The sequence below is a fragment of the Aythya fuligula genome, chromosome 6 (assembly GCF_009819795.1).
Source record: "Aythya fuligula isolate bAytFul2 chromosome 6, bAytFul2.pri, whole genome shotgun sequence".
Lineage (NCBI taxonomy): Eukaryota > Metazoa > Chordata > Aves > Anseriformes > Anatidae > Aythya > Aythya fuligula.
The window spans coordinates 12,931,853-12,947,336 of NC_045564.1; the positions used below are offsets into that span (position 1 = coordinate 12,931,853).

The 15,484-nt window shown below is 50.2% G+C and overlaps 1 protein-coding gene across 6 annotated transcripts in view; it reads right to left on the minus strand.

Annotated features, from left to right (window-relative positions):
* Positions 1-15,484, minus strand: part of NRP2 (neuropilin 2) — an 81,719-nt gene that overhangs the window by 15,758 nt on the left and 50,477 nt on the right. For 3 of the 6 annotated variants that reach the window (XM_032190119.1, XM_032190121.1, XM_032190123.1), the window contains exons 12-15: positions 14,123-14,275; positions 4,429-4,691; positions 2,521-2,617; positions 155-196 (exon numbers count right to left, since the gene is read on the minus strand). In XM_032190119.1, the coding sequence (XP_032046010.1) occupies positions 155-196; positions 2,521-2,617; positions 4,429-4,691; positions 14,123-14,275 (555 nt within the window). The remainder of the gene's footprint in view (positions 1-154; positions 197-2,520; positions 2,618-4,428; positions 4,692-14,122; positions 14,276-15,484) is intronic. The other 3 variants (XM_032190120.1, XM_032190122.1, XM_032190124.1) reach the window with 1 other exon arrangement.

Here is a 15,484-nt window from a genome sequence, read left to right on the forward strand (position 1 = left end):
CCACCCCCTGCTGTAGCACCAGAAGAGGTTTAGCACACGCCTGCCATTTCACTGCTTAGAACATTTGCTTATTGTACAAGCAAGCACTTAACTTTCCTTTGATTTAAAAGCCCATGCCAGCAGAATGAAACCACAAAGAGAAGTGCAATTTTACCTGGAAAGTAGAAGTTCTCACCTGGGAAAGCTGTGATGGGTTCTGCAAAAGAAAACAAAAATTTAGAATTAGAGAGGGGGATATTACAGGCAAGGCCACAGTTCACATCTCCACTGATCTGCAGCATCCAAAAAGAGCAGGTGTGTGGCTGTGCCCCACAGACTTGGGAGCAGTGTGGGGTGCTAGCCAGCCCCACACTGGGGAGAAACCCTGTCCTGGGCAAGAACTGACCAGGTGCAGAAAGCTTTGACTTGGACACAGACTTCAGACAAAAAAGTGTGTTAGGTTGAGGGTCATTTGGATTCAGCTGGTTCGCCTGAGTCATCTGAAGACAATCTGGCCCAATAATGAAACTCTGAATCCCCCTAAAATTTCCAAGAACAGTTTGGTTTCTGTCTCGACTCTGGCATCATTATTCACATGGGAACTGTGTCATTTCTGAGTACCCATGCCATGTTCCTCTCCATCTCACAGTACCAATAAACAAAGGAAGTGATTTCTTCTCTTTCCAAGATACTTTGAACAAGTAATCTATTACAAATTACTGGATCTGAAAAGCAATAATCAGTGCTTATTACTGATTACTTTCTCACAGAAGTAATAGACTTCTGATTATTTTTAGATTACTTCTGCATTATGCCTGTGAGTCACATAAGCAGACCCTGGCTCTGCTGAGTGCTATGAAATCATCACTCAAGATCAGAATGAGAAGGACACTTTTGTCAAAGGAAAAAATTATTGTGACTTATTAAAGTTCTTTCACGCTAAAAAGGAATCAGATTACTTCCCAGGGTTACATCTGAAAAACAGTAGCCTGTGCTGGAGTCAGTTATTCTCATTGCTGTGACAGAGAGAGCAGCGATGTATCTCTACTGCTTCATTATTATTTTGGTGACATCGGAAATGACCCATGATTTATGTTAAAGTTTGCAGTGGAAGCTCTTTGTTAGAAATGATCTGAAACAAACTATCCTTATTGGTTTTAAGATTCCCGTTTAACTTCCTAGAATGGGAGAAATAATTTAATGTAGCAGTTTGGTGTTATTTTTAGGACAGGGAATGCTTGAAACTTTATAATTTATTAATGCATTTGTTTTGAAATATTAAGCTTTACATTCATGAGGCCCAATATCATGAGATACAATAACACTCGAGCTAGGTGAATTGCTGCACTCAAAAGAAGCCAGATAGGAAATGCTCTTTGTGTTAATCATCAGTCTTGCTTCTCTTTAATGCCATAGAAGGCAAGGGATTAAAACACTGCTGTCAAGCCTTAATACGGGGAATTTGACATATGGAGCATTAGCTCCTTTGGCAGATAGGAGACCAGCAGAGTTCAAAGCATCAAAGGAACTGGGACCTACGGTGCTCAAGAGCGTCTCCGGGGCAGTCCTGCTCCTCTGTTCTATTATTAATGCTGGCTCCTGCACCATCTTCACCATCACCTGCCTGCCCAGGGCAGCAAGCGATGTGCCCAGCCCTTCCCGGGTACAAGTCATCCGTGCCTCTTTCCCTGAGACACACACCTTGGAAGGGAGCGCCCATCCTACTGAGGGTAGGGGGCACCAGGACACTCCCCTCCCTCAGTGGAGTTTGCAGGGGTTTCATAGTGAGGCCTGCCTCCCCCAGGGTACGCAGAAGAGCAGGGTGTCCCTCCTGTGGGCAGCCTTCAGCACGAATCCCACCGACTGAACACAGCTGGTCCCATCCTCAGCTGGGAGGGCTCTAAGTCCACATCCAAACTAGATGGTGAGCAGAGCCATCGGAGTGTGTGTGTGGATATGTCAGCTAGAGGAACAGGGCAGGGCAACTGCTCCACCAGCACCAAACTGCTAAAATACCTCTCTCCCTCCCTCTCTCCCTCTCAAAGTCCTCTCTGTCTTTCACACTGAGTGAACCTACTTGGCTTTTGGCCTGGTTTGGGGAATGGTGAATAATTCTAGGACAAGAATGTCTTTTGTTATTCTGTTAGCATCGCTGTAAAACCCCTCTGCTATTTTATTTCTTATTAGAGAAGACTCCTTTTGAACTCATCAGCTCCTCTAAGCATGTAATATTGACTGACAGCTGGTTTCTTTTGTCCAGTACTTTCCTTTTAAATTTGGTGCATGTCCTTATCACACAGAACAGTCTTTGGTAACCCTCAGCTGCTCTTTCAGCTTTGCACAGCAGCAATGTGCTTCCTGCCTGTCACACCAACACAGAGATCCCTGTCCCCCAGGGACTGATTTCCCCCCTCGTTTCTTCCAGGGGCAAGGAAAACCCCAGCTGAGATGCAGCAACTGCTGGTAACAAACAGCACAGGAGTGGTGGCTGATGTGAGCACAGGCTGCCCAGCCCCGGCTGCCCGCGCTCCCCGCACGTACCCATGCAGTTCTCCAGTGGGATGTCGGTGCCCAGTCGGATGTCATCCAGGGCGAGCTCTCCCGAGTGGCCGCTCCGTATAAATCCCTCAAACACTATCTGTGGGAAATCAAGACAGAAATGTCAGCGTCAAGCTGGGACATGGGGAGCGGCTCCAGCTCCCGAGGGAGAGGGCAGGAAATCTGCTCCTGGCCTTCCCTGCACACCTGCAGGGAACTGAGGCCAGTCCTGCTTCCTTCCCCTGCCTCTGCCACTCCTGTCCTGGGGAAAGCTGCTCTGCAGGGGTGGGTTTGCAGGGAGATTGCTACCTGTCCTGGCAGCACTCAGCTTGCAATTTGCTCAATTAAATGCCTTTCACGTGGAATGAAAGCTCAGTGAATCGATGTTCAGCACTGGAGGCCACCTCCTCCCCTTCTGCACAAATGATGCAAGTGGCACAACACTGACTTACAGCAGCAGCAGATTTGGGCTGTGGTGTTAACAGAGGCCCCACAACCGGGCCACAATCAGAAAAAGTTAAGAAAGGTCAGGAAACTCACAGCTACATTAACTGTAAAGTGCTGTTCCCATCAACGTTACATAAGAAGTATTGAAATGTTACAGAAGGGTCAATTTATTCCTGCTTAATCACAGGCAAAATATATTTACAAAAATAAATAGAGTCGTTAGCTCTAAGAACTGCTGAGTGGAGAGACTTGCATTATTTACATAATGATGCTGTTATTTAGCTAATGCCTGTATATTCATGTTTAATGCACAAAGTAGTCAGCCAGTGCCCATCATTCTTATCTGTAGGCATATTGTGTTTACTGGTATTTTATTAAAAAGCCAGACAAACACATGCAAACGAGCCACGCAGCCCCAGTGCAAAGCTTTGGCTGTACATCTCCCTGCCTTCTGCTGAGGGTGCAAATAATTTCCTGGGGCTATGTATGTAACAGATCTCTCCCCACCCAGACTTGTGCCTACCTGTGACAAGACCTCCCCCCAAAACCAGGTGTCTGTGCACAGGGCATGTCAGAGCCATTGGTCCCAAGCACAGGCCACTGACCCCCGTGGAAGGCAGCGTTTTGGAGGAGTGGGTGGCCTGAGGGCTGCACCTCCCTGGGTCAGGGCTGGGAGCCGGCCGGAGCAAGGCTCCCCACTGGGGTGGTTGTGGAAGTGCTGCCTCCAGCCCGTGAGACCCGTGCTTCTGTCCGTGTTTGACAGAGCTGGGTGCTGTGCTGATGATGCTCACTCATCAGTGACAGCAGCAGCCCAGGCTCCCTGGCAGACAGGCGCTGCCTGGAAGGGTCCAGCTGCACCACAGGCACCCCAGGACACTGCCTCTCTGCGGGGTGCTGCCCGTGATCCTCTCCCACTGATTTCCTGAATGCAGGATTGGGCCCTGATCCTGACCCACAGTGCTGCACCCAGCCCTCTGAGCTGCTCTGAGGTATCCGAGCAGGGGGGTCCCACGTCAGCCCCCATTTCCTCTCCTTTCTCCCATGCCCAGGCTGCAGAGGGGCTGCTTGCTGGACTTGCTCCCTGTGCAGCATGCCTGCCTCTGGTCTGGCTGTCTGACTGCCATCAGAAAGGGGGGAAATGCACAGAATGGAATCAAAATAAAAAAGAAAAAAAAAAAAGAAGAAGGAAAAATATTTGCAAAGTGGGAGATTTGAGGAATATAAAAGGCAACAGGCTGAACAAAGGCCTGAGTCTGTGCAGAAGACAGGCACTGTCTGAATAACAAACAGTGTCGTTTAGTTACTATAGTAACCCACGAAACACAATGCAAACAGCCCCACTCAGCCACATTCCCTAATGATGAATGGGCCCTGTCTCTGCACCGCTGCAATAAGGATGCTGGAGATGCTGTCTGGCTCCACACCTGCCCCGAGCACCTTACCCGGTGCTCCGTGCCCCCTTACCCGGTACTCCATGTCGTAGCTGGGCAGGATGATGCGGCCTTCCCTCCACTCCTCCCCTTGGTCCTCCGTGATGACCCACAGCGCCTTGTGCTCCTGGCTGGCCTCCCGCCAGACCCGCAGCATCACCCCGTTGCTGCCCCATGCCTGGTAGTGGAACACCATGCAGACAGCGCTGCGGGGCAGATAGATGGTGGGGCTGACGAGCCGGGCACGCTGGCCTTCCCTCCTTCCACTGCTCTGCAGCTGCAGGTAATTCCTGCCATCTGTTCAAGGAAGAAGACACGGTTATATTATTTCATGTGGCCACTTGCAACAAGCGTCTCACCTCCTGCTGGGTGGCTTTGGCACTGCTCAGCAGGCTCCCGTGCCTGCTCCCGATCCGTGACCAGGAGGTGCTGCAGGACTGGGGTCTCACACCAGCACCCTGTGTGTGTGCAGCCAGGAGCACGCCTTCCCCACCCGCCTCTGCCGGCTGGTGGGAGACCCACAGCCACAGAAAGCAGAAAGCCAAATGCTGACATGGGAGAAATCAAAGAGTAGTTAGAGGAACAGAAGTCACGGTAATGACATTGGAGGGGAAGTTGCATTTATTCTGAGAATTTGCTCGGTGAACACACCTGAGGTGGGGGGTTTTCTAACCACAAGTGTTGAAAATTCATCTTGGGATGGGGTCTCATGACATGGCCTTCCTGCCTCTTTTCATCCCCAGCAATAAATACTCCTCCTCAACGAGGATCTCGCTGACAATTTTGTTTTGAGGATATCCATGAGAAAATGAAAGCCTGGCTCTTGTTTTTTCCATAATGCAACAAAACAGGCCCTTAAGCATAGCCCAGAGTCCCAGTGAGTGAAGTAAGCACAGGTGACATCTGGGTAGCTGCAGACTTGAAGGCGGCTGAGAGACTGCAGGGGATTCACTTTCTTTAATGTCATTTTTAAAATTGTGCCATGCTTTTTGTCAGTCCTCGGGGAGGAGATTTGGTACATTTGATATCTCAGGAGATGCTTGATCTGAATACAGATAGCAGCAAAGGACCACGGATAAAAATACCCGGGCATGGCTGGTTTGGTCTGGAATCAGTGATTTCCAATCCTCTCTGATGAGAAGCCCCCTCAGGAGTTTCCCATTTGAAGCTTGGACTCCTGAAGCCTCTCGGCACAGACTGAAAGCCAACCATGCAGCTGATCTGATCCTTCCCTGACCTCTCCCCATCATGATCAACGGTGTGGCATGGTCCCTTGGGTTGCTCTGACTGCAGCGTCTGCAGCACGAGGTCAGGCAGACAAGCCAACGACAGATGTTGCTGCACTTCGCATTCATTGAACAGAGAGACGAACACGCTTACTCGTGCAACCGGTGCTCAATGCCAGCATGTGGAGGGTTACCCCTGCCGCAGGCCATGCCTGAGGGTCTGTCGCTTCCTTCCCCCACACCTTATCCCACTGCATTTGATGGGCAAAGCTCTGAGCAGCAGCCTGCCTCTTGCTTGCCCTGCTCCCTCCGCTGCTTCAGCGCCCACGGCAATGGCTGAAGAGCAGTGTCTAACTGAGACGCTGAGAGTGCTTGAAAGTGCACCCAAAATACCTTGAAACCTTGAAACAGAGAGAGACTTGAACTTAGAGCCCAGCTCCTGAACACTGGCAGGCAGAACCCATCCAGAAAACTGGAGCTGACCTCGCTGGCGCCACAGCAGTTGGGTGACATCCCAGCCTGAGTGACCTGTGTCGGTGGCTGCACAGCCACCGGCCTGCTGCACGCTTGTCACTGCCAGAGAGATGGGCTGGAACAAGCACCGTGAGCCACACAGCTTTCTGAAATAAATGTAGGGCAAGAGAGCAGAAAGCCTTGCCATCACTCTGCTCCTGGGATGTATGACCAAAGTACCGCAAAAGCGTATCCACTCCATATGAACTTTCAGGGATTTTGCTGCATGAAGGACAAATCTGTCTCTGACCGGCCACATAAAGACAGAGAAACATTTTCCAGCAATATTTTTCAGCACCTGCAAAATGCACTTGGGTCACTTGGCACTTTATGCCAACAAACATTAGCAGAAAAAAAGATGAAAGCATGTTTGCCCACTCCTGCTCGAGTGAATCACTTGAGAAAGTACCATGCCGTTCTCTAATGGAGGAGTGTTCTTGTGATTTACCTCGGAGTGCTGGTGGTGCAGGAGGAGATGTGGGAGATAAACAAGTGGAGGAAGAAAAAAAAAAAGAACGAGCTGTACTCCATGCCTGAGCAGCGATAAGGCATAATAAGTCATCAAGGTCTCCTGAATTAAAATCCTCTTTCTGTAATTCACTACAAGCCTCTTCAAAGAAAAAAGCAACAACAACAAGAAAAAAGCAGCAACAAGCAAGGTGGAAGAGCAAATCAAACTACGATTACACAATTATCTCACAGCTGAAAGGGTCTCACAGGCAAGTCCTTACTAAAAGCACCAGCCAGGCTCAACAATGATCAAATCCAGATCCTCCGTGTTCACGACTGACTTTTGTGGTGCCAGGATCTAGGCAGCCTGATTGTGCAGGGGGACGTGAGCCATCCTTGGATGCACCCAAAGCTGGTCACAGGGGACTGTGTTAACTGTGCAGCTGGAAACCCCTCGTGATCGGTACCTGTGTCACTGCCTCAGCCTGGCCTCACACCACCCCGGCCGGCAGAAGAGCTTTAGCACGAGAGCCTGCCTGTCCCTCAGTCACATCTCTCCTGCCAGGGACGAAACTGAACTTGCGTTTGTTACCACACTCTCCTGCTCCTGATAACAGCCTCTGGAGGAGACAACTGGGCAGAAGCAGACACGACTTTCTGTGTCATTTGAAGATGAAATGGCTGGATCGCTCTAATGGCTGGTTGGACCCTCTGAAGAGCCCCACGAATTTGCTGAGACTGACTGAACCAGGGCTCTGTGGAGCTGATTGTTGGAACCGCACGTGGGAGCCTGGAGGTTCCAGCAGTTGCTGTTTGATACAGTAAATGGAAGGCTTTGGCACAGAAAGCACCTGAAAGGCTGATTTCCCCTGCTAAAACGCTTGAAGGGAGTCTTGCAATGATTAGCTGATCAATTCTTCCAGGATCAGAAATGCATTTTCATCTCTTTCCCAGAACTTTGCTGCGCAGCCTGTGCTCCAGCTCACGCGGCCGTCGCAGCCCCCACCCAGGTGGCACTGGCAGCTCACAATGCGGCTGGGAGGAAGGCAGGGCAAACCTGCTCAGGCATTTTAACCTACTGCTGCTTCTGCAACTGAGGCTACTGCGAAAATCTCATGGAAGATTTATGGGTTCATCTGGACGTAGAGGAGGCAGAGGAGCGTGAACGTGCAACCATCCCCAGCCAGCCGATGGTGGAGGCACTTGTACGTGCATGGCAGAGCGTCCCAGATAAATCACCAGCCGGGCCCTGCAAATAAACCATCTGGCCAACGCGGTTTCCTCTTGGCGTGCCCGTCCCCTCCTGCTAGCAAGCCATCTGAGAGGCCATTAGGGGCAGCGGGGGATGAAGCCTTGCACTTCAGGTCAGGCTGCAGCCACGAGCACGGCAGCTGCTCCCTCCCCAAGGTCAGCCTGCCTGCGTGCTTGGGTCCTGCACATCTCAGCCCCTCTCCCGAGAAACACGCTCTCCCTCATCGGTCTCGGCAGCACATCTGGAGGTTTTCCAGCAAAACGTGTTGGGCAGGATGTACACAAGCAATTACCCAGGCTGCAGGTTCCCCTAGCATTTCCCCCTCACTGGATATTGCTGACTTACAGCTGCTGCTCCTATGGATGCCCCACGCTGAATTGCCTTCACTTACATCCCTCCAAAGGTCACCGCACTCTTCTTTATTGCAGAGCTTGTTTTAGGGTGTGTTTTAGTAACAGCATCGCAGCCCACCGGCAGCCACCTCCTGTCTGCCAAATCCCTGTGTTACATCTTTGCTCCAGGCCCTGCCCGCTCCCTGCACAGCCACAAATGCCACCTTGGACCAGGGGGACATCCCAGTGGGGCCTGATCCTGCTGTCCCTGGGAGCTGGAGGCCGCAGAAGCCCTCACCCATCCTGGGGGAACAGAAGAGCTCAGATCCCCCCTGTGGCTGCAGGGTGCTCTGGTAGCAGGGAATGACAGCCACATGAATATGCAGATTGAAATTGGGTACTTATTATATTTTTATTTTTTTTGGCAAATCATGCAAATTCACCTCAAAAGGCTGCCACTGTAATTGCAGTGACAGGCCTCTCCTCAATGACAGACTTTCATTTACGGAGGGAAATCAATCCTCCGTAAAACTAATATTTATATTAACTAGATCAGTGCGTCTGCAGGAAAATCCCCTCAATTTTGATTATGTGTTAATTAGCCTGCCAAGTCCTTGCCATTTCAGTCTCTAAATCAGTTCAGGGAAAGGCATAAAACCCCACACCTGCCCAGAACCAAGCCCTCAACCTACACGTCGGAGCCTTTCTAATGGATAGGCCATTACATCCTCTCTCTTAATTAAGCCTCGTGTCCTCTACAGCGCGGCACAATTGCAAGTCCTACGACCTCCCTCGGAGAGTGCAGGGAGGGCACAGTGTCCCTGACGAACCAAATGCCAATTAGAGCCTGACATTTATGCTAAGTGAGCCGCTCACCGCCACGCGGCGTCCACCTCCAGCCCGGCAGGCACCGTGCGTGCTGCTACATGAAAGGGTGCGCGCGGACCCACCTGCGCCCGGCTTTTGTGCATGCACAATTAAAGGCATTAACCCACTGAGCGAGCGCTTCCACCGCGTACGCCTTGCAGCACAGCTTGCTCGCCTGCTTTTCTGCTTGCTCGCTCACGCATGCTTTTCCGAGTCAGGCTCTGTGACTCACGGGCTGCTAAGGCATGGTTGCGAAGCTCCAGAGAGATGTACACGCTAAGGTTTGAGAGACTGCTTCTTGCTTTTCACAGAGTATTCCAGCTTGGTTTCATAGCCAGCATGTGTCATGGGCTTTTGGGTCCAAAAAGTGACTAAGGACTCAGAAAGGTGAGCGAAGAATAAATGGGTAAGCTCAAGAGGAATGGTTTCTTCAGTGCAGGGACAGACGGCGGCCATGCCCCTTTTCTCATGAATGGGCATGAGAGTGCCAAAGCCTGGCCTCAGCTTGGCCCTAGCCTGAGCCCAGGGGACTGGCAGAGCCCGGCCACTGCTCATCAAACCTCCCATGACTTGAGGCCAGGGCATCCCAGCTCCATCACGCCACAGGGAAAGCCAAGGCAAAAATGACTTTTTAGGGTTTGCTGTCCTCAATCTGCAAACCAGGGGAAGAAGAGCCTTGAATAGCTTTGCTGATATGCAGTCTGCACCCCACATGAGGCGAGCAGGGAGAAACAGGAACAGGTATGTGGTCTCCTTCCCACAGCATGCAGCTGCTCGCTCACGGCACAGAAGTGCTTGACCTTCACACCACCCCATGCTGTAAAACTCCCTCCTGCTTCAAAGGGGACAAGATTAACCCAAGAGTTCAAAATGTGTCCCCAGGGCACAAGCCCTGAGAGTAGACCCCATGACAGTAAGTGCAGACCCAGTCCAGTCCAGTCCCAATCCGTTAACACCACAAGAACCTTTCTGCTGGTTTGGGCAGAGCAGGATCAAGGCCTTCAGGCAGAAGTTCTCATAAATTGCAGGAAAAATATAAAACCTCCCCTCTGAAAGATCCCATGGGAAAAACACAGGAACGGTAAAGGGTCACTGTCAGCTTAAAAACAGCTCAGCATTTGTTTTCCTTATAAAATAAGCTCTTACAAAACTTCAGAGCTCTGCAAACATTCCTCTGCTGGAAACGCTTTGAAACAAATAAACCTTTCCTTGCAGTGCCTGCAACCCGAATGAGCAGCATTCCTCGCCCTCAAAGGCAACAAGGCCACGGCCCACAACAGACGCTCTCAGTGGGTTTTTGCAGCCCATCCCGGGACCTACATGTCGGGAGAGCTACAAGGTTAAAATTGTTTCTTCTGCTCTCACACACAGCCTCCAGGGCCTGAAAAACACGGGGTTCACAGGGCTCTGGTCAGATGTGAAGCAGCGCGTGCTAGAGGTGCAGATGCCATGGTGCTTTTCTAGGATCACGAGGTATTTGCAAAATGACTGCAAGAGTGGGGAAAAAAGGAGCAAAACACACCTAATCCAGCTTTTCAGTAGTAGCTTATTAGCATAGCACTGAGAGAAATGCAACTGCACCTGCCAGCTAGGGATGTGACTGACAATCTGTACAGCCTTCAGGACCAAGCCTTGTGGTGAAATTCAAAGACCGTGAAGAGTTAAGGTGCTGAACTTACCAACCCAGATTTATTTTCAGGTCCTTAAGACCTCTGTCGTGACACCAATGGCATATTGCCATTGCGTGCAGCAGGAGACAGGAACCTTCATTGAAACCTGAACTTGTTGCTCCCTGAGGCTTGCTAGGTGCAGCTCTCGGGAATCCTTTTACAGATGGGAAGCATCTGAAAATCCGCAGAGGGAAAAATCCTGGCAATCTCTCACGGGGGCATAGGAAAGGGAGCAAGAGTATTTTTCAGGCTTGCAAAGGGCAGGGTTACAGCTGGAACCACGCTAGGTTTCTGCTGAGTTGGGCACTTTGGGTCCACGTTCACCAACGGGGTCCCCAGACATGTAACGGGAGCCTGCACGAGAAGACGTGGAGCTAATCCACGGTGCGAAGAGCCCAAGGAACACAGGGCTAAAAAAAGAAATGCAGAGCTGCCTGAAAGAGTATCTTGGAAATAAAAATAGTGGAACGAGAGCAGTGGGTGTCTTGTCAGTCTCGAGAAGAAGTTCTCTGCGCCAAAGACAAGGAGGAATTGCATGCAGCACATAAAATGAAATCAGGAGATATCTGAGGAATTCAGGCCTGTCTCTCAGCAGATTTTTCTAATCAAGCGCCTCACAGAGGATATTTCAACATGGTCATTTCCTTCCCCCTCTCTCTCATGCAGACTGAGCCAGGGCTCCTCCTTTCATTATTATTTTTTCCATTTAATTTTAATTTTTGTTTTGCCGTTTTCAGAAGAAACAGAAACACATCCCACATGGCTCTTAAAGGCACAGCACATTTCCTTGCTACCGTGGAGCAGCCGCGGGCTCCAGCCAGGGCCAGCACCTTTAAATGAAAGCAAATTGGGCTCCAGCGGCTCTGAGTTCCTGTTAGCTTCTGCCCTGCCTCTAAACCAAGCACAGCTGCTCTCCTTCACCCAACTGCTCACCCTGGGGTGGGGAATTCACAAGAAAAGACCACCCCAAACAAGGGCTTTTCATTCCTTGCTCCCTGGAGTCTGCGGATGAATTTTGTAAGTAGAAACAAAGTGCTGGAGGGAGTGTGAGGGAAAGCCAGGAGAAGAATGAGGGAGTGTGAACCAAACAATGCTTCGATTCTGTCCCTGCCGAGGGGCTAGAGCTGCCTTTTTTTCATGTTTCTCGAAGGTTTTTTTTAAAAGCTGTGCAGGGAAGAAAAAAGCAAATAGTTGTTTCCCTTCGTGTCTCGTCCCCTTAACTTCTCTGAGCAGGACCCAAGCCCCTCTGCGGCCCTGCGTTGTGTGGGCAGGGCAGAAGCAGGGCTGCATCCCTCACCCACCCAGCCGGTGTCTCTGGCAGTGCCAACACCCACCCCTCAGCCTGCGGCTGGTGTCACAGCCACAGCTGCTCAGGATGTGACCAGAGCGAGGGATGCCTCTGCTGCTTCAGAGCCTGGCTCTGGGTTGCCGTGAGCAGCTGGATACCTCCCCACCAGCTGAGGTGACCCACTGGGGGCTCGGAAACTCTTTTGTTCCTGCTCTGGTGCTGTCTTCTCAGTGGCCACAGACAAATCACCTCAGCTCCCTGGAGCTGCCACCTCCTCCCCTTCCTCTGCCTGTATGGACCGTGACTTCCCGGGCACGCGCCCATCGGAGCTTCCTGCTGCAGGACACGGCCCCCAGCCAGATCACTGAACTCAGCAGGACAAAGTCCTCCTGGCTGCAGCAATGAGGCCTGGCGATTTCTAACTAAGAAAGAGAAGAAAGGGTAGAAGAAGGGTGAAAAACAGAACCGTGTGCTGAGATGTCTGAGGAAGCATCAGGCTCTCCCAGGCTGTGCATGCACATACACACACAGTCTTCTAAGAAACTATGGCCAACTAATTGTAGGGAGACTCGGGGGAGAGGAAATGAAATGAAAAATTGAGTCTGAGTTATAAAAATAAGTAATTTTTATCCTACTTGCAGGAGGCTTATATTAATTAAACATTATTACAGCGAATGAGATGGGGAGGGTTATTAAGTCTGGGGCTGGCTGTAAGTGTTCTCTCCTGTTGCCTGAGGCTCCACTGATCTCCAGATATTAATCTTCTAAAGCACTCAAATGCTGAAGAGATAAACACTTGAAATATGAAAATGTTTTTCTCCACAGCAGACACTGTGACCCTATGTCACGCCAAAGAATTTGTCAGATGTCCGTATAGGCTGCACTTAGGGCATGACTGTGTCTCTTAGAAAAATGCTGGGCACCTCAGGAGCCGAAGAGAAAAATGATGTGTGCATTTGTGTGGGGGTGATTTGTGTGTGGAGATGTAGCAGATTCTCCTCTTCCCATATGTTTCTGGAATACATATTTTCCTCTTTAGCACTGCCTACCAGGTGTTGGCTGCACGGCTTTCCAACTGGCTGGCGGCACTGCCAATCTGGCCAGTGCCTCTGCCAGGTGGCTAACAGGTTCGCCTGAATGTTTGCATCTCCAGACCCAACCTTCCTGGGGTGGGCGGGGAGAGCAGGGGGGAGCCCGTGGCACACACCGCTCCCTGGGCACGCGGAGGGCTGACGCCAGAGTCACCGGGCGCAGGGCTGAGCCGAGGCAGGTAGGATCAGCCAGCTCTCCTGGGGAGAGCCTCGGGCTGCCAAGGCACTGAACACAAGTGCAGAGAAGAGATGGTACAGTGACACAGGCTACTAACATACGGAAACCAGCAACTGTCCTTCATGCCACCCATGCCACCAAATCAAGGAGGGTAAGGAAAGAGCACTAGTCCCAGAGCGAGCTCCGAGATGAGAAGCTGAAGAGCTTGATCTATCAACCACACTGCCAGAGGCAGGCCCCTTTCCATGCCAGCACATCTCAGTGAGGTCCTCCATAAATTAGGTTCTGCCACACACATGCAAATCTTCTGCTTTCAAAGCACAGAAGAGAAAAAGAGCAAAAGTCAAACAGCAAGAAGCTGGCATATTTCTGCATTCTTAGGGCTTACATCATCCTTCACTTAGGGGAGCCTATGCAAGCCCCGAGAGCAGAATAGCTGAAGTCTATATGCAATCTGAGCAACATATGGGAGGAAGAAATGCACCTCTAACAAAAGAAGAAATGCATTCTGGGGAAAAAAAAAACAAAAAAACTTTGGGTCCTATGGAGAACATTTGGATCAGGACATGGAACAAAGCACGGACTAGCCTACACAGTCACAGGGGATTCAAAGCCCAGTGTCTGCTTCAAGACTATCTCAAGAGGATAGTTAGTACAGCGCAGTGCCAGCAGTCACAGTCCTATAAATAAGTCATGAACCCATAAAACAAAGCATCTGAAAGCTTCCACAAAAGAAAACATTCAGCTCTGCACAGCCTTCACAACTCTTAATAGCTGTGCAATAATCAGCCATACTGTTCACATGGAGAAAGGCCCATCAGCTCCCTCTTCCCTATGTTGGTATGGTATTAATCATCTTACCAGGCACGGTCTCGGGACTTGGTTCAGAGTTGCCAATCCAGGTGCTCGTAGGCTGAAAAGACCATGTGTACCCCGTTGCCAAGTCGTGTGACCAACCACATAGGTCTTCAGGGAGATCAAAGTTGCAATTGAAGTTTGCAGGGAGATGGAAATCTTACAAAGAGAAATAGAAGCGAAATAAACTTGAATTAAAAAAAAATTACCTACCCACAAAGGGTTGCTATTTAAAAAACAGCCCCAAACTAAAATAGCTAGCAAGCCATAAATACTGAAGAAAGCATGAAATCTCACTCACACTGATGCTTTTAACCTATCTCACATTTCGTCAGCTCCAGGGATCAGCCTTAAGTTCTGCATCATCAAAATGCTCACACCACATCCCGCGGCTAATCCACCAAACTAAGCAAATATAACAGCAAGTACCAAATGCTTCCAGACTCTAATCAGCACCTTCTCTTCATCCCCTAGAGTGGTCAAATATTAAATGCCTTCTTAAATGTCAGGGAAGAGTACTTCCTGAGTGCCCCTGTACTCATCAGTTCCCGCTCTGGCTCCAAAAGGAGAATCTCAAGTGCTCCAAAAACCCAGCTCCTGAGTGACAGATCTAGCCACTTGCACCAGACGGGAGCTGTCTGTCAACGTGGTGAGCTGTCACTCACTGCTTCCTACCTTGTCGTGGAAATGCTACCAGGGGAAATGTGGGGCCACTATGAGCTCAGGCTTTTGGATTCTGAGTGAAAGGAGACAGCCTCTATTTCTAGCTCTGCTATGGACTCACCACATGGTCTTTGGGCGCGTCATTTAACTTTTTATCTGTGAAACAGGAGCAGAGCTAATCCCTCTGTGTCAAGAGCTTTAAAAGCTCTGGAGAGCCTTCCTGCAGAGACAAGTTCGTGGGCAGGAGGGCACATGCCAGGGGCTGCATGTAGCAGCGAGGCAGCTGCTGGCTCCTTCAGCAGGGGAAGCAGCCATAAGGCACGGAGGCTGGAGAGATGGTCTGAGATCATCCCAAGCACTCAGCGGACACGCACGTCAGAGACCAATTATAGACAGGGTTTTTCCTGGGTAAAGAGGAAGTTTTAAATCACAGTGCTCGCAAAGCGAGCGATAGCCAGAAGGAGGTGAGTGACTCGAGCAATAGGCATTAGGGAACTTTGCTGCGAGGGGCACAAGGCTTTCTTGACATGCTCCCAGTTTGAAATAAAACAATGCAGATCATGGATCCTTTTATTTCAATGTAATCTCATACCCCGGAGAGCAGCATTGTTTCTGTTTGGCTGTCATAAATCTGATTGTCCAGAGAAACACGCTCATTGTTTATGGAGTATGAGAAAGAAAATTGTTGCTAAATCTGAGGGAAGC